The following is a 21,842-nucleotide window of genomic DNA, read 5'->3' on the forward strand; positions in this document are numbered from 1 at the left end:
GCTCCCTATACAAGCTCCAAATCCTCTAAGAAGAGACCATTGGATTCGGGAGAAGGCTCTCAACATGGCTCTTCCCATTCAAAGAAGGCCCATACCAAGACCCCTGAGGGCACCCGGTTGGCCTCCAAGGACCAGGCCTCTTCGGTACCCGGACAGGATTCGTTGATGCCAGTCACATCCGAAGCTCAGACACGACACACTCTGGCTTTGGCTTCGGTTTTGTCTCCACCGGCCACATTGGCCTTTCACCAAATTTTGGAAGAAGAGGTTGAGCCTGCCATTCTGCCTGTGAGGTCTCCAAGCCATAGGGGATCTTCTGAAGACCGACACCAGTTCCTCGAGTCCATGTTCACCAGGCACAGATTCATGAGCCTCCTCATTTCTCACAGCACGATGACTCTGACTATTTTTACGATAGTGAAAACAATAGTGAAAACGACAGATACTACATCTCCGTTAGTCGTGAGACCGCCCGTTGTCGCTTTGGTCAGGAAGCCACTGTTCCACCAATGCCAAAACCCACTGCTCCATCAATGCCGAAAACCACTCCTCCACCAACAGTTTCGGTGCCCACTTCGGCCTCGGTACCAAGGTCCCATCCTTCAGTGACTGCTGCTACCCAGACACTGCCTTCTTCTTCGCATGCTGTAGTGGCCACTGATGTCTCCAACTCGGGCCATGATGGATCAAAACATCACTTTCCTCATGCAGTGCACGCTGACTCGAGCTCCTCAGATCAGGCCGCCCAATATTCTCCTCAGGAGCTGTTCCAACCCGGTGCCTCCTCTCCAACTGATGATGTTTGTACCTTCGCGGAGCACATCATCAAGATGGGCAATGCTTTGGAGCTCCAAATCACCCACACCAAGGATGATGCTGCCGACCCCATTGAGGGACGGGTCCACGGCAAAGTCCTCACACCAGCATCCATCCCTTTGCTGCCTTCGCTGGAGAAGATAGTTAAGCGCTCGTGGGATGCACCGGCCTCTGTGGTGCCTACTACCAGGAAGATTGAGTCTCTGTACAGGATCTCTCCTTCCCAATCTGCCTGGCTGTTTGTGCATCCAAAATAGAATTCGGCTATTGCCGAGGGGTCTCAGCAGTCCTCTACATCTCCTGCCAATCGAGAAGCAAAAAAGATTGATGGCCTGGCCAAGAAGGCATATGCATCCTAAGTCCTTGGCCTCAGGGTTGCCAACTACAATGCTTGTATGGGTGCGTACATACAATGCTTAATGGAAAGGATCTTTCCCATCATCCCGGACATCCCTGATGAATGTCAAGGCGTCCTGACTGAAATCAGGGATGAGGCCCACTTGATTGCGAGCTGGTTGATCACCTCAGCCCGACACTCCACAGATTGTTTTGCCAAGTCCATGGCCGTGGCAAACTTGAAGTACCGTATGAAAGCAGTGGCCAAGAAACATGGTATGTCCATGCCTTCTCAGTCCTCTTCTCGGAAACGCTTTGGAGGCCAGCGACAATGGCATGATCAGGGCCAGTGGCCCTTCCAACAAGACCGCCCATACCAGCAACAGGAGCACCGGAGGCAGTGCTACCCATCCCCATCATCTTCTTCATCTGGCTGTAGCCAGCCCCCTGCTCTGTACCACAAAAATTACCGCAAACAGGATACCGACCAGGGCAAGAAGAGATCCTGAAGGGTTGCTGCGTGCTCCGTCGTCTCTTCCAGCTCCTCCTTTCTTGACATTTTGAGGCCTTTTTCCAACCCCTGGGCCACTGTGACTTTCGACTCTTGGGTCCTTGACATCATCTGTAGGGATTATGCCAGCGAGTTCGAAGAGCTCCCACCAAAGAGCTGTTGTTTCCACCACCACCACCACCCAGACACCCTTCTCAATGAAGTATGCTCTCTTTTATCAAAGGGCGCAATCTCACCTGTTGACTCCTCTCAAGCTCCCAGGTGTTTTTTCTCCAGATAGTTTATGGTCCCCAAGACCGATGGTGGCATTAGACCAATCTTAGACTTGAGACTCCTCAACTCCTATTTGGTCTACCGTCGATTCCATATGGTAACCCTTGTCTCTATTTTACCCCTGTCGCACCAGGACCTGTGGTTCATGACGATCAACCTGAAGGATGCGTACTTCCACATGGGGATTCGAGAGAGTCATCGGAGGTTCCTGTCCTTTGCCGTCGGTCCCGACATGTACCAATACAATATCCTTCCCTTCGGCCTCTCCACAGCTCCGAGAGTCTTCACCAAGTGCATGGCTCCAGTGGTGGCCTACCTTCACCAACGAGGCTCCAGAGTCTTCCCGTACCTGGACGACTGGCTCCTCCCGGCCCCCTCCGAGGACGAATTACAGAAAGATGTCAATTTCGCTCTGTCCCTCCTCTCATCCCTCGGACTTGTGGTGAACTTGGAAAAGTTACATCTCACCTCAGTCAAGCAGATCAGGTTTATCGACACTGTCCTTGATTATGAAGACTGTGTCACCTATCTCCCTCAGGACCGCTTCCAGGCCCTTTGTGCTGCAGTCACGACTTGCCTCGCACACAGGCGGGTGAGGGCCAACGATGTCCAAATAGCCCTGGGACACATGGCCTCCACGACTTTTGTGACTCCGTGGGCAAGGCTGTGGTTTCGGCCTCTCCAGTCATGGTTCCTGTCGGTCTTCAATGCACTGACGGACCCCCCATCCAAGTGGCTCACAGCCCCAAGACCTGTCTCCCGCTCGCTCCATTGGTGGCTTGACTCCCAGAATGTCTGCATTGGCATGCCTTTTTCTCCTCCTCAGCCCCAGGTCACCCTGACAACAGATGCTTCCATGGAAGGTTGGGGCGCCCATATGTCAAACCTGTTCATCAAGGACAAGTGGTCTCTGGATGAACAGGCTCTTCACATCAATGCCAGCGAGACGCTTGCTGTGGAAAAGGCCTTGAGAGCCTTCGGGATGAACCTCTCCAGCAAGGTAGTACTTCTACTGATGGAAAGCACCACAGTCATGTACTACCTCAACAAACAAGGGGGCACCAAGTCACAGACCCTGCTCAACATCACGCTCCGCATCTGGGACTGATGCATCCCGAGAGGGATTCTGCTCCAAGCAATCCACTTGTCAGGAGAGGAGAACGACTTGGCCGACCAGCTCAGCAGGTCATCCACTGTCTGCCACGAGTGGAGGCTCCATCCCGAGACGGTCGACAACCTCTTCAGTCGATGGGGAACCCCCCAGATCTACCTCTCTGCGACCGCTCTCAACAGCCACTGTCCCCAGTTCTGTTCCTGAGCGCGCAATGAGGACTCTCTCGGAGACGCGTTCGCCTTCGCTTGGTCAGGAGAGATGCTATACGCCTTCCCTCCATTTCCGCTGATCACCAGAGTGATCTCCAAGATGGTAAGGGACCGCTCGGATGCCATCCTGATCACCTCTTGGTGGCCGGACAGTGGTTTCCATCCCTGCTCCATCTCTCACAGAAGGTCTTTCTCCATCTTGAGTTCTGTCCAGATCTTCTCATTCTCCAGGACAGCCAGGTCCATCATCCAGACATAGAGAATCTGTCGATGGTGGCGTGGAGGCTCCGTTCCTAGACTCACTTCGAGACAGACGGTGATTTTGGCTGCCCAGAAGCCGGCAACCAAGAAGTCTTACGCTTCCAAATGGAAGAAGTTTGTTGATTTCCTCTCTGCGAGAGACCTCTCTCCATCCGAGTGTTGACACTTGGAGTTCTTGATGACGCTTTTGGATTCGGGGCTGTGCCTCACTTCCATTAAGTGTTACCTTTCTGCTATCTGTTCCCATTTCCAGTTTGATGGCAAACCTTCCTTTTTCAGGGACCCTCTGGTGAAGAGTTTCCTGAAGGGTGGCAACAACCTCCATCCTCCAGTCTCTGTACCAACACCTGCTTGGAGTTTGGACGCTGTGCTGTCTACTCTGCAATCCAACCCTTTTGAACCCATGGCCACAGCTGACTTGTGGCTGTTGACTTGGAAGACAGTCTTTCTTGTGGCCATCACCTCTGCCCACCGTGCAGGCGAACTCTGTGCCTTGCGGAGGGATCAGCCTTTCCTTAGGTTCTATACGGTTGCCCTCCGTACTGACATTACCTTTCTGCCTAAGGTGGTGTCTTCCTTTCACATGTGTCAGGACATTGTTTTACCGAGCCTGGCCTCGAACCTGACCACTGACACCAAATGCCGCTTGCACACCTTGGATGTTAGGAGGACTTTAGCCTTCTATTTGGACAGAACTGCGGGTTTGAGCCATTCCGAGAGACTTTCTAATGCTACTCAGCACCGAAATAGGGACTGCCTGTGACTGCACAGAGGCTTTCCAAACGGGTGGCTGGTACCATCCACCTCTGCTATGAACTGTCAGGCAGACCTCTCCTGGCCAGGGTTTGGTCCCATGCAACTAGGGTGGTAGCAACATCCTCTGCTTTTCTGATTGGGAGGATGTCTGCAAAGCTGCTGTTTGGTCCCAGCCCTTGACTTTCACCAAACACTATAGGCTGGGCACCAGGGCCAAATGGGACACAGCTTTTGGGAGGGCAGTGTTGGTTTCAGGTTTACATTGACTTGCACTGCATTTCCATTTGTTTACATGTTGTTGAAATGAATGTCTTTATTGCCAGAATTGGCATGGTTTACAGCATTGACATGGTTTACATAGGTCCTTCATGACCTAATGTGGTGTTTATGTGCCTTGTGACTTGAACAGGTCAAAGTACTATTTTGAAGTACTGAATTCAACAGACACAGTTTTGGTTCAAAGTTTTTATTGTGTTTAATAAACACAGCTTTATTTGAACCCTACTTTGGTGTCATGACACTCACTCCGCCACTGACCTAAGCTTGTCAGTCTAACTCATTTGTATGATTCGCAGAGACCACGAAAAAGGACAGGTTGCTTACCTGTAACGGTATTTCTTCGAGTGGTCATCTGCGAATACATACAAATCCTGCCCGTCCTCCCCTCAGTGTCCTGCTCTTCATTGGCTCATTCTCATGTCGCTTACATGGGATAAATTTCAGAACTGGGGAAAGAGCAGGAACGCAGGGGACTTATAAAGGATGGGAGGAGCTACCACCCAAAAGTTGCAAAGATAATTTTGCCCAGTGATTCTAGAAGTTTTCTGAGCAGCACTCAGCAGGTGCAGTACAACCCATTTGTATGTATTTGCAGATGACCACTCGAAGAAATACCGTTACAGGTAAGCAACCTGTCCTTTTTAACTTTTTAAAATTGTTTAATTTTTTTAAAACTTTGTATTTTAATGCTTTGTATTATATTAAATTTTGTTAGCTGCCTTGAGTCCCTTTACCGGGAGAAAGGAAGGATATCATCATCAAGCCACTACCCCATGCTGGCTCTCACACCCCATCCACTAATTCTTTTTATACCCATGAAGGTCTCCTGCCTTCCCATGAAGATGGGAGGTTGGCCTTTCCATAAGGTGTCTATATAGACAGATAAGCAAGAATGGATTGAACTGAATGGGATGTAAAGGGGGGGCGGGAGCAGAAAGGAAGTATGTAGGTCTGCTATATGTGTCAGAGCAATGTTTCTGTGTTAAAAGAGCAAGCAGTCATGCATGCATTAGCCTAGTTTATAAGGCAACATATGTGCAGCACAGAGAATGTGGGAGTGTGTGAGAGAGAGATATGGGGAGGGGGAGACAGTTTTATGAGAGCCAGCACTTTGGCCTGCTGTCCCTGCTGAATTCCATGGATGCCCCCACCAGCAGCTGGGCTGAACTGTCAGCCTCAGTTCCTCTGGGAGGGCAGGGGGACTTTGCATCATTTCAACTGTGAGAATGGTTAATGTGATGTAAAAGGAAGAGAAAACCCCTAGGAGGCCTAACAAGCTAAGACAGTTAATGAGCCAGGATGGGACCTGCCACTCACTCTCCCACCCTGGCATGCCAGCTCAGAGCTCTCCGGCCCTGGAGGGCCAACAAGCTGCTTGCTGGGCTGACACACGCCAGGCTGTGATCTTCAGGAGGTGGGGAACTTCTAAAGGGCTGTAGATCCTCCCCACAGCAATGGAATCTGTGGAAGTAGGGAGGCACAGGCTGCCAGGCCTGGGAGGAAGAGGGTGTCATTGCCAAGGTGGGTTCCTGGGTTGGTGCTGTGTGGCCGCCAGGCAATGCTAAACTAGACAGCAGCGATTCCATCTGTGCTAGGCAGACGGCTGCTAGTTGCTGTGCGGACGGATGGGCAGAGCAGAACTGACAAGCCTCACTGCCCTTACGTCTCAATCAGCCTGGAATGAAAGGCAGCTCAGACAGCAACAGGAGGCCCCCATTCCCCCTCCCTCAATTTTCTACTCAGACTGAGGCTTCACCAAATTCAAGGGACATGCATGAGGGTGTTCACTTAGCCTGCTTTAGAGAGGTCAGAAGGAGGTCCTCTGTTTGAAGGTATTCTCTCCTTGAACAGCTGCCAGAGAGTTGTCCTCTGTTTAAAGGTTGGCCAGGACTAGACCCAGTCTAAAGAGAAAAAGCCCTGAGGTCCAAACAGCAAGCACTGTCAAACATGTAGCATGCAGCTGAGCTGTAACCTCCTTCTTGCTCCAAAATAACTTCCCCTCACAAAGGCCTTTCTATATTTTAAATCCCCCCTCTGCCAGTATCACATTTAAAAAAAAAAAAAAAAGCAGGGGGAAGGATGGCACCAATGGAAGTTTTTCCTTATTTTTTTTCTGTGAGACCCATACAAACAGAGGATGTATTTAAGGAGAGAAGAAAGGACAGGAGGAGGGACAGATTTAAGCATGTACTTACTTTGGACTGTAGAAGAAAAGAAGCTGCTCAGATACTGGTAGGTGTTTAGTGCAGCATATAAGAAAGGAGAACAGCAGCATCTTTGGAGCTGTTAACAGCAGGCATACAGGTCCCCTAGTCCCCTATGATGAGTGGTTGTGCTTGTTGTGTTCCTTCAAATCATTTCCTCTTATGGCAAAGCTAAGATGACCCTACCGCTGGGTTTTCTTGGCAAGATTTGTTCAGAAGGGGTTTGTCCTTGCCTTCATCTGAGGCTGAAAGGATATGATTTGCCCAAGGTCTCCACAGTTGTAGTCCAATGCTCAAACCGCTACACCACACTGGCTCTCTGATGAGTGGTACTGTATTTTTATTTAGATTATAACAGTGATTTCTTATTTAGCACTTCAACACATAAATGAGCATATGCAAGATGTGTGCAGATCTCTTCTTTTGCTTTGGGTAATGAATTTCCTCTTCCCACCTCAGCTCTCCTCATTCCATCCAACACACTCCTCCTCTCCACTTCCAACCACAGCACTCTCTCTTTCCCCAAAATGACTAAAGTCGCAGGAACTCACCATGAGAACACAGTTCACTGGTGCAGTTGCGGGTCTCCAGTTCAGGCCCCTGGCATTCATCCCCACCGTTTCGGGGCACGGGATCTGAGCACTCACGACTACGCCAGTGTGTACAGTCTGCACCACACACAGACCACATGCTCCAGGATGCCCAACCTCCAGGCACTGCCAAATAGGACAGGAGGCAGTAGAGAGGCTTAGTCAACCACAATACTAACTGAAGTGTTTTTGTATCTTCATAAAGAGATCCTTCATTTCTGACCCTTGTTCCTCTCCTCAACACCACCCCAGATCCCATCAAGCATCTTTCCCTCACTTTCTCTAGCCAAATGCTTGCAGTAACTTAAAGGGCATGAAAACATTGTTGGGATAGGTTGGCATCTATGTGGAGAAGGGCCTGCAGAGTTCATGGTCGGCCCACTGACTGCCACAGAACCACCCTAAACTGTGAAAGGGAGTCCTTCCCACAAGCCTCAGAAGGACAATGGCTCAGAGATAGGAAGGGGAACAAACACAGACACATGGATGAGTGGGGGAAGACAGGTATATGGTGAGGAGGCAAGGCAAAGACCAGCTGCCTGGGGCAGAGAGGGAGTGGGGCACTGGTTTAAACAGAGACGTATCAGGCACAGAAAGATCAGTCTCACACATAATGCCATTATGGATTCACTGTCAATTAAAAAGGGTTGCTCTTGAGAGAGGACAATGGCAGAAGTATCCTGACTGTAGGGCACCTATGGGCACAGGTGTGTGAAGAGAGAACTCTACCCACTCTGCCACCCAGAGCTGAAACAGAAAGGAGAGTTAGAAAATATGAGTAAGGAAAACCTGAGCAAAAGTGTGAAGCTCAGCCTATTCTGGGTTTCTTGTGCCTTGGCTCCCAAAGCATTTTTGTGAGTAGTAATTCTGAGCAAATCCTTAAGTCAGCACTGGGGAAACTGTGGCCCTCATGTGTTGTTTCACTCCAGTTATGATCAGCCCCAATGGCAGGAGACAATAGGACAGTAATTTCAATCACTGGAAGACCAAAAAGTCTCTCCCAGTGCTGATTTAGGGGGTGAGAGTGAGTACAGCAAACAGGAGTCGTGGGAGCAGGTGCACAGCCATGGGCAGGGGCAGTACCTGGGCACAGGGTGGCGCAGGAACTTTTCTGCACATTCTGACCCTCACAGAAGGCCCCCCCGTTGAGTGGCGTTGGGTTGGTGCAGCTCCGGCTCCGCTTCTGCCAGCCCCGTCCACAGCTGGTACTGCAGGCTGACCAGTCCGTCCACGTCGACCAGCCACCATTCACTGGGGGGAAGGGACAGCATCAACTAGAGCTCCCAAGAGACTGGGCCAATGGCTGGGATGGCCAAGGGCTGAGTGAAGGTAGCCACCCACATCTGGAGCAGCAGACCTTCCAGGCCCGGAGAAGGAGCTGAGCCCTTTGAGAATCTTGAGGGAGGAGGGAGACCACTGGCTGAGGATTTGTGCTTCCCTTGTGTGTGTGCACAGTTTGGGGAGAATACACAGGAAGACATGGGGGGCATATGTAGGAGGAGTCACAAGCAAAGGGGTAAACACTTGGAGGAGTGAGGAGGAGGTGGTCATGCAGCTTTCCTCAGTGGGATTCTGCAGAAGAGACACTTGCTCCCTGGTCACATTTGCAACCCAGCACCCTTCCCCTATGCCTGATGCTCCCTTAGTCCCCATCTTTCACCCCAAAACAATTTCCCCTTCAAAGTGCAAGGTATATTCCTAGCACAGTTTCCCCACCATCACAGCCTCAAAGCAGCTGGTGCTCCATAACCCAGACTTCCCAGACCTGGTGTCCTCTATGTCTGTTGGAGTACAGCTCCCACCAATGGCCATACTAGATAACGATGATGGGAGGTAGTATTCAACACATTTTAAAGGAGTTAACTTAGGGGAGGTTGCTGTAACTGATTTTTCCCCAGTCTAAAGCTAAACCCAGTCATTGGGGCTTGGAGCATGGCAGGCTGCAAGCATCCCAGCCCACTGGCCCAAGGTCTAATGGGGAGATTCCTGACCCCTACTGGTCCTCTTTTTCTTCCACTGATGGGTCCTACCATAAACAGTAACGGCAGCAGGTGAGCTTCGGCGACGAGCCACAATGTTTTTGGCCACGCAGGTATAATTGCCCGTGTCAGCCAGGCGGGCCTGCTTCAGTACCAGGCTGTGCTCCAGAGTGATGTAGAAATTGGGGTCCAAGGCTGGGTCCACGAGCTCTTCATTGCGTAGCCACTCAACCTTGGGGAAACACAAGCCACACATAGGGCAGGAGGGTTGGAGTTAAGACTTCTCAGGAGCCTTTAAGGACACTGTGACTGAATGTGTCTCAGAGGGAAACACGTCCTTGCACTGACCTAGTGAGGGACAGAGATTGACAGGCCAGTCAGTTTCAGGGCAGAGGGGAAGACTCCAAAAATGTGAGTTAATGAGCTCTGCAGAGAGATGAGCTGGAGTCAATCAAGTGGCAGTGGTGAATATGTCAGGCAAGGGGTTGCCACAAACCCAATCCAGATCTTCTGCAGTGACTGTAGGATGGCAAAGATGAGGAGAGGAGAGGTAACTGGGGGCCAGTATATGGATACTATGCCTAGTGGTCCCCATCAAACTGCTTGGAGCTTATTGGAAGGAGTAGGCTAAAGGCCAATCTGCCTTCCAACTTTGTATTATTATCCTGGGGACATGTCTATGGGACTAGTACTTACTTCAGCTGGTGGGATCCCCTCTGGAGGGCGGCAAGGTAGCACAATACCCTGCTCAATAGAGACCTCTTTGGCCAGAGGCTCCTGCTCAAAGTTCTTCCGCAGATCTAGAAAGAAGAAAAGCTCAGAAGGTTGTTACAATGACACCTTCAAAGACCCCCATGTCACCCAAGACTACTACTCTGTTGCCACAGACCCATCTACTTCTGGTCAACACCAGTGCCCAAATGTCCATAACCCAGTCACAAAAGGCCCATTGTCATGCTCTGATTTTCAGGTGTGGAATCTGGATCATGGCTCGTCCACAGCAGCCACCAACAGTACTGAGTGCCATGGAGGCCCTGAGCTGGAGGGAAGTTAGACTGAGGAAGGAGAAAAATTATAAGCTTTGTGGATAGGGATAGTGGCAAATCTGAGGTCCTAGTCAGGTCTCCAAGGAAATCAGGATGATAAGCAAAGTGTCACTCACAAGCAATGCGCACATATGCTTTCTGGCTCTTGGTAGTGCCAGAAGTGCTCCACGCAACACACTGGCACCAGTACTCTTCCAAGCCAAAGATCTTCTCCACTTGCTGCCGTGAGATGTCAATCCGTACCTCCATGAGGGGCAGGCCTGTCAAAACACCAGGGGGTACAAGAACAGGAGGGAAAGGGGGGAAGGTCTAATGGTAAAAATGCTCACTGAGCAGCAATATGTATTCACTGAAAATCAGCAGAGATACGGGGAATGCAGAGAATGTTGGAAGTTTTTGTTCATCCTGAAGGCACTGGATGGTGGAAGATTGCCAGAAATTCTTTTCTTCTTGATTTATAGGTATTTTTAAATTATTTTTTAAAATTTCATTTTACATTAATCCAGCAAACAATAAGTAACAACATCACATTTAAAATAAAACTAAATTAAACTACACTTAACTAAACAAAATAAATCAAATCAAAACAAAACAAAGGCAGAAACAAATACAAAAATAAAACAAAATCACAGCAAAACAAGAACATTGTGGCAATACTGCTCTAAATCCAATATACCATTCATTATAGTTTACCAACCCTTTACTTTTCAAATTGTGTTTCTTGCTCTCCTTATGTCTATTTCAAAAATTATCTTGCCAAAGAGGAGTGGCTTGACTTGGTGGTCCTATTATTTCAATGTTGGCATTCACAAGCTGAATAAATGGATCCCATGGTGGCCCTTGATTTATAGCTGAACCCGAACTCTGATGAAGGACAGGGTTCAAGAATGGGGTACAGAATTTAGCTTCTTGATAACTTCTGCTGTCATTGTGAAATATCAAACCAACAGCTTTATAGCTCTTATGGTTGCAAATATATGCTTTCAAATCTGCTGGCAATAATCCTCAGAAGCTAGAGGGATAGCTGAATATGATTTCTCATAATCAAGGTAAGGGGTTAAGTGTTCTGCATACCTTCTTTCTCTTCCCCATGATTGTAGAAACAGAATAAATTATGCAAAATGGTAACAATCATCAATTATGTAAAGTACAAAAAAGCTATGTAAATTTGCATAATCTATATTGGTCACAGAATTCAAATTTTTAACCTGCAGAATTTTTGTAGCTATAGGACAGGGCTCTGGTTGGCTGGTTGGTTTTTAAACTGCAAAGATTCTACAATGGCAACATACTCTGGCCTCACCTACCTATTATGCAGCCTTCTCAGATGACAATACCCCACAATAGCCTGCTCTGACCCTGGTACTATTTATCTTTATTCAGAAAATAGCACCTAAAATGCTAATTGAGTTCTTTTGGGAATCGTGATTTTCACATCTTTCTGGTGAGGATTTCTTAGCCTTCAATTTGAATCTGATTCTGGTGAGGATGATGTGCCAAGGTCTAACTGGCACTAGTATGTACATTAAAAAAATTCATCCCGCCTGTGTAGGATTGGAACTGAGGTGGTCTGCTGTCACTGCTTTACTATATGGGCACAAGGATATTAAAAACATGTAGTATGAGTTCCAGAACACCATAGATTTATCTCTACATTGTATCTAAGCTGGTTTAGTATTTGCTTCCTCTTTAGAAGGTGATCTCTATCATTCGGCACCCTTACCAAACTACAGTTCTCAGGATTCTTTGTAGAAATCCATGACAGTTAAAGCAGAGTTTGGGAAAATTACTTTTTTGGATTATATCTCCCAGAATCTTCAAGGCAGTATAATCAATGACTATGGTGGCTGGAAGAACTCTGGGAGTTGCAGTCCAAAAAAGCAACACCTTTAACTTCTGTGTCAAGTTGGTTGGAACTCAACATCAGTAGTTGTCCATCCAATCAGCACAGGGATGGAAACTTGCACTCAGTCACCCAGTCATGTCCATAACTTCACTCACCAGTGCTTTTGTCCTTGCTGCGTTGTATGATGTGGTCTCCCTGGTGCACCCACTCGCCATTGCACTTGAAGTAAATCTGGGTGGCAGGCACAGCCTTGCAGGCCAATGTCACTGGTTTATTCTTGACAATGTAAACATCCTCAGGTTCCAGCAGGAAGTGAGGGAGCAGGTCAGAGGAGGAGCCAGGCACAGGGATGGGCACTGTGGCACTTTGCTGGGCATCTGGAGCAGATGGATAGAGATGAGGGACTTAGAAATTGGCATCACAGCAATGACAGTGTTTAACAAAACCATGATCAATCAGGGTTTAACTATAGCTCCTATAGAGAGTCTAGGAAATTGGAGTGAGTAATTTAAGTGGCTACAGAGGCCAACTCTCCCCAGACCAGTTAGAAGCCACAGGCGCTCCAACACTGTTGCCATGCACACTATCAAAATTCAGCAAAATTCAAACCTCCCCAAATTTCTAAGTTCAAACAAGGTATGCATGGAGCATACACCTTCTTTCAATAGAGAATTGTTTCTAGGAGGAGTCTGGAGTCCAATTCACCTTTAAAACAAAGTACACATTTCCTGTACACCTCATTTTAACCTGAAAATACATTTTTAAAGAACTAATATCCTGCCAAATTCAACACGGGGCCACAAGTCTGGTTCCTTCAGTAAATCTAACCAATTCCTTTTCAAGATTGCACAGCCTTTCATTCTCTGCCTCAAGGTTAGTCACTCCAGTTATAATGCTGTTGCTCTCCTGGCCACCAGATCCACTGAGCACACTTGTTTCAGTTAAAGGGAAAGGCTTCATCTTTCCTTCACTGTAATCAGGGCATCAGAAGCTCTGTGGGGATCTGAGCTAATTAGACAGTTAATTGGTCTGTAACGTTAATGAAAGTACAGTAACTGCATTGAGTGTTCTTGGCCACATTGCTGTCCACACAACCAACTCAGACGATCAAGTTCTCAAGCTTTGCTGTTTCCAACAAAACCGCTAGGAGTAAAGGCAGTGGAAAGTGGCCCCAGTGGTATTTTCCTTTCATTGGCTGAGTGTATGTCACAGCAAATGTCAAACGTTCCCAATCGTTGACATTGGGCAACCTACCATAATTAAGAGTTCCTGGTAAATGTCAGAAACACTTTTAAAAAAGTAAATGACAAGTAAAGAAGTGAGTGACAAGAATTACAATTCTACATCATACATCATTTTACAATTGCCCTATGCTGGTGTACCAATAGCAATAATCAGAGGCAAAAGTTGAAGGCAGTCCCCTTAAAGGGAAGGCTGCCAAGAGATGGTGTCACAGCAGCAATGATCTGTATTGTACACAGTTCTATAACTGTTTTTTCATTTATGGTACAGGTGAATCTTTGTTAATGAACATGCACACTAGTACATCATAATGGTTATGCCTGCTGCTACTAGTTATTGTAATACTTGATGCTATGATGGTCTCTGGGCTCAGAGCCAAACACTGCAACCCTGTTCTGGCTCTTTGCAGACATACGATCATTAGTTCCCATGGTCTCTTGAATCCTCCTTCCCACTCCTGCAGAGCTGAAGGGGACTCCTTGAGATCCTCTGGTCCAAGCTGCCACCACCTAGTGAATTACAATGGACTCCCTTAGCACACACAAGGACTTGCTAAGTGAATTGTAGTTCCCTCCCTTGCTAACATAAGCAAGCAGTAGCCCAAGCCAAAGCACGTGTAGAAGGAGTGTAATAGAAAGCAAGGTACTTTAAAAGAAAAGCATTGTTCTAACTACAGAGTTCTAGAGCAAAAGAGATATCACTTATACAACACCCCTTGTCTTGTAGGCACAGAAATAAAATTACAGAATTCGTCATTTCAGCCAAGCCATAAAATAAGTCAAAAACCTAACACCACTAGCTAGCACAGTTCTCTAATCCTACTTACAAGCTCAGATGGGCTTGTAGTCCTTGATGTTTCTGGATGCTGGGAGCCTGGACCCATTGCCCAGCTTGACTAGCATCCTGTGATCACTCTCCCAAAGCGAACAAAGGGAAAACTCAAAACTTCATGGTAGGGAAGTCCTTTTAAAACTTTTGTTTGGAAACATCTAGAATTTCTCAGCTCTGTCCTGACTGGTCAGTTGGCATTTCATCAGTTGTGATCCAAACCTCATAAGAATGTGGTGTTAAGTTCATTAGCATGCACCTCCCCACAACATTTAACCCTTTTGATGTCTGGGAGAAGTCCTCAGATGAATGAGGAGATCTCATTCATGACAGATGCACATACACTTCAAACAGGACATTCGCAACATTGGTGGCATATTACTGATACATCTACCTCCTCTTAAAACTGGTGGGTTTGTTGAGGTCTCAGAATAGAAAGGGTAATTGCTGCAGCAGCCTTTGGGACTGGTGGAATCCTTTTGCTTTGGCCTACAATCAGCTCCTATCCCATCCTGTCAAACTGTTGACACTCTTTAAAGCTTCACTCTCAACATATTCCCAGATGAATCTGTAGTCTTTTCTTCACAGACAGGCTGTCTATATTCTGCAGTCACTTGTAGAGAGATAGGTGGACAACCCATAGCATTATTGTGATATACAGACAGAGCTGTTGTTCCAATATAGACTCCCTATTTCTGTGCCTTAAATTCAGCCCTTTTCTTTTAGTTAGCTGAAAGTGCTATCTTTGGAAAGGCTAATAAAACCAATAAATGCAATTCACACTGGTCTAGATACATGGCGAGAGCTCGTGTAGATTAGTGAACTATAACTGAGGAGACCCAGGTTAAAATCTCGACTCGGCCATGAAACTCTTTTTGGGTCAGCCATAGCCTGGACAGTTACTTTTTAAGAGTGATTTGTGCCCATTACTCATTTCAGCATTGCAAATTGGTCTGTTGCCATTGCTTGCTGTACTGTTGAAGAAGTAACTAGTTGCATTACTTTTTGTGCTGCTCACTCCTTTTTTGTTATTTCCATTACAATTTGGAAAGGAAAAACCTTTGGGTTGATAGAAGAATGACATAAACATGAAAAAATATCCTATTAAAATGCCTTTTACTTCCAAAAGTAACTAAATACCGTTATGTTTTACATGTATGAAGTAGCTTTATTCTTGGGCATTGCATTACTTTTGAAATATGATTTTGTTATTCCCATGTTGCCCAAATAATTAATTAGTTACAGGTAACCATATTAATTGTTACCCCCGAGCTTAGCTTACTACACAGGGCTGTTGTAATCTCCTTGGTAGAAATGTAATGTAACAAATGTAATAAATAAATTCCCTGTTCTACACAGTCATTGAAGGTACAAGAGCTCTCTCCACTTTTCACTCTGGCAATCCTATTACAGTATTTATTTAGGGTTGCCAGAGTGACAACTAAAAAGGTTTCCTGTACCTTTAATGATTGTATAGAAGAGGGAATGTCAGCAGCTGGCATATTTCCTGGTCGCATCACAAGCAACACTTGCTAAAAGTCCTCTCTTCTACACAACCATTAAACATACAGGAGACCTCCCCAGTTTTCAGTCTGGCAATCCTATTGTTTTTATAATTTGAAAACATGAAGGCAGCAGGCTACTTTATAAACACTGCAATGGCCAATGGAACAAATTATCTTCTAAGCCCTGCACAGTACTACATATACTGGAAATGCTTTTAGATTCAACACCAAAATAAGAGGATCAATTAAAAATAAACAAACCCCAAACAGCCCAATAGATAATCTACTAAGAAAATGGGTGTTATCAAAGCTGTTCACGAGATACAGTGCTGACACATAAAGAATGCCCCTTCCCATTTTCTGCTCCTTCTTTGGAGGTCTTTAAAGAGAGGCTAGATGGCCATCTGTTGAGGATACTTTGATTGAGAGTCCCTGCATGGCAGGAGGTTGTACTGGATGGTCTTTGTGGTCTCTTCCAAATCTATGATTCTATGTTTTATGATTCTACTGTGTCGTTGCCAAAGTCTTGGTTCTCTCTCCCCTGCATTCCCCTGCCCCCCTTTCATGATGCCTCATGGTGCCCCCTGCATCAAAAATGCAAGCAGCTGGGGCTGCTGACAAGAAACTGCCCCCCCCCCCGCCTGCCATCCCAGCCTCCACCAGGGCTAATCTATCACGGCAGGAAATGCTGCACGGCAGGCGCCCAGTGAACCTGTGCCGATCCCTCATGTCTGCATTTAACTGCTAATGAAAAAGAAATGTAGTGTGACCAATAAGGGACATAGCTCACTTCTCTGGGGGCCTCGTCTCATCATGCCATACTGAGCTGATCCCGCTCCCTCCCCTCTGCCCCTTTCTCTGGCTCGCACAGCCGTTTGGCTGCTGCTGTGCTGTTGCTGGCAGGTCTGGCTTTAGGGTGGGCAGGGTGGTGCCACTGAACACCTGAATTGGCAAGTGTAAAGCTTAAGCCATATCCCTTCTGGTTGCCTGGGGCCAACAAGGGCCTGTTTGCAATGCCGCCTGTGGCTGAGACCCCCATTCACTCTAGCACAAGCTACAAAGTGGCCTAGACAGGCAAGAGGAGGAAGGTCCTCTATTTCGAAGCCTCAGCTACAAGCATTAAACACATTAGTTATATCAGAAGATGCTTCTTCAACCAGACAACAAGCACACACTTTTCTGCCAAAGCTGAAACCAGTGGCACCACTAGGGTTGGATCATCCAGTGTAGGAGGGGTAGGGCAAATAGTCTTGCCCCTCCACCCCACACAGCCAGATGCCTTCCTCACTGGCCTTGGACTTGGAAGGCAGTTGTAATCCCCCCCCCAAAAAAAAAGCCTTCTAAGTCCCCTCCCTGGATGTACCACCCCTCTGGGGTGTCACCCAATGCAGTCTGTACTCCTCACATGACCTAATGACACCACTGGCTGGGACTTCTCCTTGTCTTTCACATAGTTTGCAGCCTCCTCCTCTAGACATTTCCATATGGTTGTTGTTCCTTCTTACTTCCACATCAACATGAAGGCTTGGGGAGGCAGGGGAACACAGGGCTTCCCACTCCTTTAATGGTTATACACAGTGAACCCTTCATAGCCCCTGGGGGTTGATTCCAAGACCCTTCATGGATACCAAAATCCATAGATGCTCAAGTCGTATTGAATAAAATTCCATAATAAAATGGCATCCCTTATATAAAATGGAAAAAATCAAGGTTTGGTTTTTGGAAACTTTATATTTTAAAAATATTTTCAAGCCGTGGATGATTGAACCCATGGATATGGAGGGCTGACTGTATGTACAAAAAGCAATTAACAGGTCTTGCAGCCAGTTTTCTTGATAAGCAAGCAAGTACTGCCTGCCAAAATTACCCTTCATATACAGCTGTTGAATGTACAGGAGCCATATCTTCCTCTGCATGTGGTTCCCTCTCCCATCAGCCTCAGTCACCCCACCTCCTCCCCTTGCTGCTGCTTCACCCTGATAAGTCTCCCTCCCCTTCTCGTTACTTCATAGCCTTGGGCCAGGCTGCTGCTATTTCCATTCATTTCCCTTGCCCAGTTTAAGCTTATTCCCTCAGGACTTTTGATAGCGGCAGCTGCTGCATGATCATCTCCTGCCAGCACCACCCCACCTTCTCTTAATACTCCCTAGAGCCTCTGTCGAGCCCTCCTTGGCCTGGAATTGAAGGCCACCTTTTACAATCATACAGGTGATCAATGGGCCAGGCCAGAGCAAAATAGTGTGCTGCCTGAGGCAGAGCACTAACAGGTACTGCCCTCTCTTCCTCCCCAGTTAGTGCATGAAGCTTAAAGGTAAGGACTTTTTTTTTAATTAAAGAAAACCTAAATGCCTCTTCTTCCCTTGGCAGTAAAAATACAACAATAGCAAAGTAAATATTGCCATTTTACAGTCCGTTCATGATGCTCAAGATCTGCTGCTTCAGGCAGCTGCCTCACTTTGACTATTAGAAGGGCTGGCTCTGCCAATGGGACAGAAGTAGCTTCCATGTGCCTTTAGATGTTTTTCCACACAATGAATTCTAAACAGTTGGTGTGTACCTGTGTAAAAAGGGGGAAGAATCATAGGAGAATCAGGCCTTCCCTCCCATGTTGGGCTTGTCTACACCAGAGTACTCCAGGTTGCTCCCAAAGTATTTTGGCCCCAGAGATGCTCCAGATTCCTCTCCAGTATCTCCATACTCTGGATTGGAGCCGGGTAGCTGTCTATACATGCATCCCGCTGTACCAGCCCACCTCATCACCGCGGTTCTGAATCTCCTCTGAGGTCAGAAACGAGGCACCCAGTGTCAATTACTTGGCTGGGTGCCCTACTGTGACCCCACTTGAGCCAATGGTGGTAGTGCTGGGAAGCACAATGGGATGTTTGTGTAAACAGCTGCCCAATATCGCTACAGAGTGCTCCAGATTTTCTTGCAAAGTCTGGAGCAAAAGGCAAGTTTTTAAAATCCAATTTAGGTACAGATAGGGTGGCTTTGGTGTGGAACTGGTTTTCCCTCATGAAGACAGTCTGCACTTGAATTGAGGATTTGGCTCTACATCATGTAGACAGGTTATATGGTGGGGGTGGGGGGGACTAGTATACTTGGCCTTTGTAGACATGCCACCTTTTTATTCAACCCCAGTGGAAAATAAGCTCTCTTTCAATGGCCTTGGCTTTTGAAAATATGGTAGGAGATCCAGTCACAGTGTTCCCACCATCACATTTCAACTGGCCTTTAGGCTAAGCAGGAAAGCTACATTTGATTTAATCTTATGTGTTAATGACTATTTCACTGTATTCTGTGGTTTAAAATTTTGTTGTCGTTTGTTGTTGTTAACTGCCCTCAAGTCATCATGGTGACCCTGTGAATGAGACATCTCCAAGCCTCCCTATTCTCAACTGCTCTGCCTAGGTCCTGTAAATTCAGGCCCATGACCTCCTCGATTGAGTCTATTCATCTGGCATGCAGTCTTCCTCTCTTTCTGCTTCCCTATACCTTTCCTAGCATTATAGTCTTTTCTAATGAGTTGTGCCTTTTCATAATGGGGCCAAAGTATGACAGCATCAGTTTTGTCATCTTTGCTTCTAGGAAGTTCAAATTTGATCTGTTCTAGGACCCATTTATTTGTCTTTTTAGCTGTCCACAGTATCCTCAGAGTTCTTCTCCAGCACCATATCTCAAATTAGTTTATTATTTCTTTCTGTCAGCTTTTTTCACTGTCCAGCTCTTCTACATGGCTTTTGAGAAGCATTTGCTCTTTGTAAATCTTACAAAACTAAGAATCTGGGCTAAGAAAAGAAGTTTATCATATGACCTTGGATCTAGGGGCTAAACAGACTGCCCCTTTGGAGTGGCCTGCTGCCACCTCTTTCCTCCCTGGATCAGGACCATGACATCTACGCACCAAGGCCCCAATCTGGCATTTTCCGGCACTTCTTCTGATGTGGACACTGCACCAAAGGAGTGCCGTGACATCACCTGCCATGTGGTCAGGCACAAGTGTGATGCTGGCACCAGGGCAGTGTCAGGGCTTGGGTCGTGCGGACACCATGCCCCCACACTGCCCTGAGACCATATAACACCAGTTTATTCAGCCTCCCAGTCTCTCTTCTTCAGCCTAACCCAACAGAGGTGTGTGTGTGTGGGTGTGGGTGTTTAGTGTTCTTATGGGGATGAAGTGGGAAGCAGGAGATCCACGTATGCTCCCTTGTGCTGAACATGGAGGAAAGGCCAGATATAACTAAGCAATTTACTAATTGCTCCTGGGAGGCAGGGTGGAATTTTTCAAAAAGTAACAGAAAACCCATGCAATAAGATTTCTGTCATCCATAGTCACAAAAACATTTGGAAGAAGCCATTTTTATTTCTAGTGTGCACATCAAAAGCTGAGACTGAGAAACAGTAAGTTACTCATGAGCATGCAGAGAGTTTTTCTGCTGCAGCAGACACATTTCAAAGCAAAAGCAAGTATGTTGAGACTAAATGTGCCTTAGATCTTTTCAGTTCTCATTCAATGGCCTGCTTAGATCTGCAAGTTTAAATCAATGTAATTAGTAGATCAATAGACTAATCTTTAACTGGAGGTTAACATTTGCCCTGGTGTTAACTGGTGAAGCTGAAAGTCTCAACAGTCCAGTGACAGACAGTGGGCTCCATGTCAGGGGTAGGGGAAATCTGCTCTGAAAAAAGAAAGAAAGAAAGAAAGAAAGAAAGAAAGAAAGAAAGAAAGAAATCTGCTCTGGGTTGATTCAAGAGCTATTCAGGATGAGAAACCTATCTGGAGTATAGGGTTCAGCACCATGGATATGCCTTTAAGATTTACTTGAAATGGATTCACTACATGTGAAGTTAATGGCTTTCATGGCTGGCATCCATAGTTTTTTGTAGGTTTTTCAGGCATCCCTGACATGGAAACCATTGGCTGCCCCTGCAACTCTCTTTCCTACTTGAAGGGAGAGTCTAATTCAGCCCTGCACCAGCTAGGAGGAAAAGGCCTGAAGAGTGGTGGGGAAACAGGGATGAGATTTCAGGGGCTGTGTCCCTGCTTGGTGCATCTCAGATTTTGGAGGGCAACCAACATCTCTTGAGTGTACATCTGTTGTTAAGTCCTCCCCCATCCCACCCCTGGAAGTGGTTGGCATTTTTGTCTGATGTGAAATGACTACAGTCAGTTCAAGGTTGTGAAATGGAAGTTATGCATGAGGTTCCATGGTACATGGCTTATGCAGATGAGGATTGGGTTGCACATTCGGTTGCACAATGTTGGAGGTCAATGAAGTGGCATTTCACAATGGTAGTGTCACTCCATGAATGTAAAATTGTGCTCTGTCTCCTCAGTGTACAATCTCACATTCTTACACCCTGAGGCAAAATTGATTTTAAAAAATGAATAAACCTTGATGATAGGTTTTGCATCTTTCTGCATCCAGTGCTAGCCCTAGTAGAAATTTTTCATGTCAGGTTGAAACCTGAAAGTCTATGGCTTTTCTTCTGGTAGCAATAAGAACCACAGACCATGGTAGAGCATAAGAATATCAGTAGCAATATATCTTTTAAATTTGAATTCTCAGTACTGATGGGATTTGAACCTTATGAAGCCATGTTTTGGCTCTAGTGTGTTGCTATTATAAGGAATACTATTTGCAAGACTGCCAAATTGAAGAGAAGAAAAAAGCTTTAAAGATAGCTTTTCCTTCTAATGATGCATGCCAGAGGTTTTGTTTATTAGATTGTTAGCTACTGCACATTTAAAAGAAACAGCACCCTACCTTTCTCTGTTCCCCAAAGATTCCAGATGGCCATTTTGATCATGCACAAGTCCATTTAATCACTCTGATTCTCGCTAATGAATCACACAGGTTAGCATACTTATGTACATGCTGGACATAGCAATTTCAGGGCAAACATATCATGCTTCCACCGATACACTTTTGCACAGCAAGACTGCACATTCAATTCACTGTGTTTTTAATTATGTTAAGTTGTGTTTTAGCTTATAATTGGTGGTTTTATGATTTATGTATTTATGTATTTTAATGTAGTATTTG

General features: G+C 46.4%; 1 protein-coding gene across 2 annotated transcripts in view; it reads right to left on the reverse strand.

The window, feature by feature from the left end:
• The window catches only part of UNC5A (unc-5 netrin receptor A), a 149,057-nt gene that overhangs the window by 24,572 nt on the left and 102,643 nt on the right, over window positions 1-21,842 (reverse strand). Inside the window, exons 2-7 of one of the 2 annotated variants that reach the window (XM_089527309.1) lie at window positions 12,376-12,597; window positions 10,491-10,634; window positions 10,025-10,128; window positions 9,380-9,560; window positions 8,433-8,600; window positions 7,311-7,475 (exon numbers count right to left, since the gene is read on the reverse strand). In XM_089527309.1, the coding sequence (XP_089383435.1) occupies window positions 7,311-7,475; window positions 8,433-8,600; window positions 9,380-9,560; window positions 10,025-10,128; window positions 10,491-10,634; window positions 12,376-12,597 (984 nt within the window). The remainder of the gene's footprint in view (window positions 1-7,310; window positions 7,476-8,432; window positions 8,601-9,379; window positions 9,561-10,024; window positions 10,129-10,490; window positions 10,635-12,375; window positions 12,598-21,842) is intronic. The other variant, XM_089527299.1, reaches the window with a different exon arrangement.

The sequence above is a fragment of the Sceloporus occidentalis genome, unplaced genomic scaffold (assembly GCF_023333645.1).
Source record: "Sceloporus occidentalis isolate IW3139 unplaced genomic scaffold, rSceOcc1.0.p SCAF_1, whole genome shotgun sequence".
Classification (NCBI taxonomy): domain Eukaryota; kingdom Metazoa; phylum Chordata; class Lepidosauria; order Squamata; family Phrynosomatidae; genus Sceloporus; species Sceloporus occidentalis.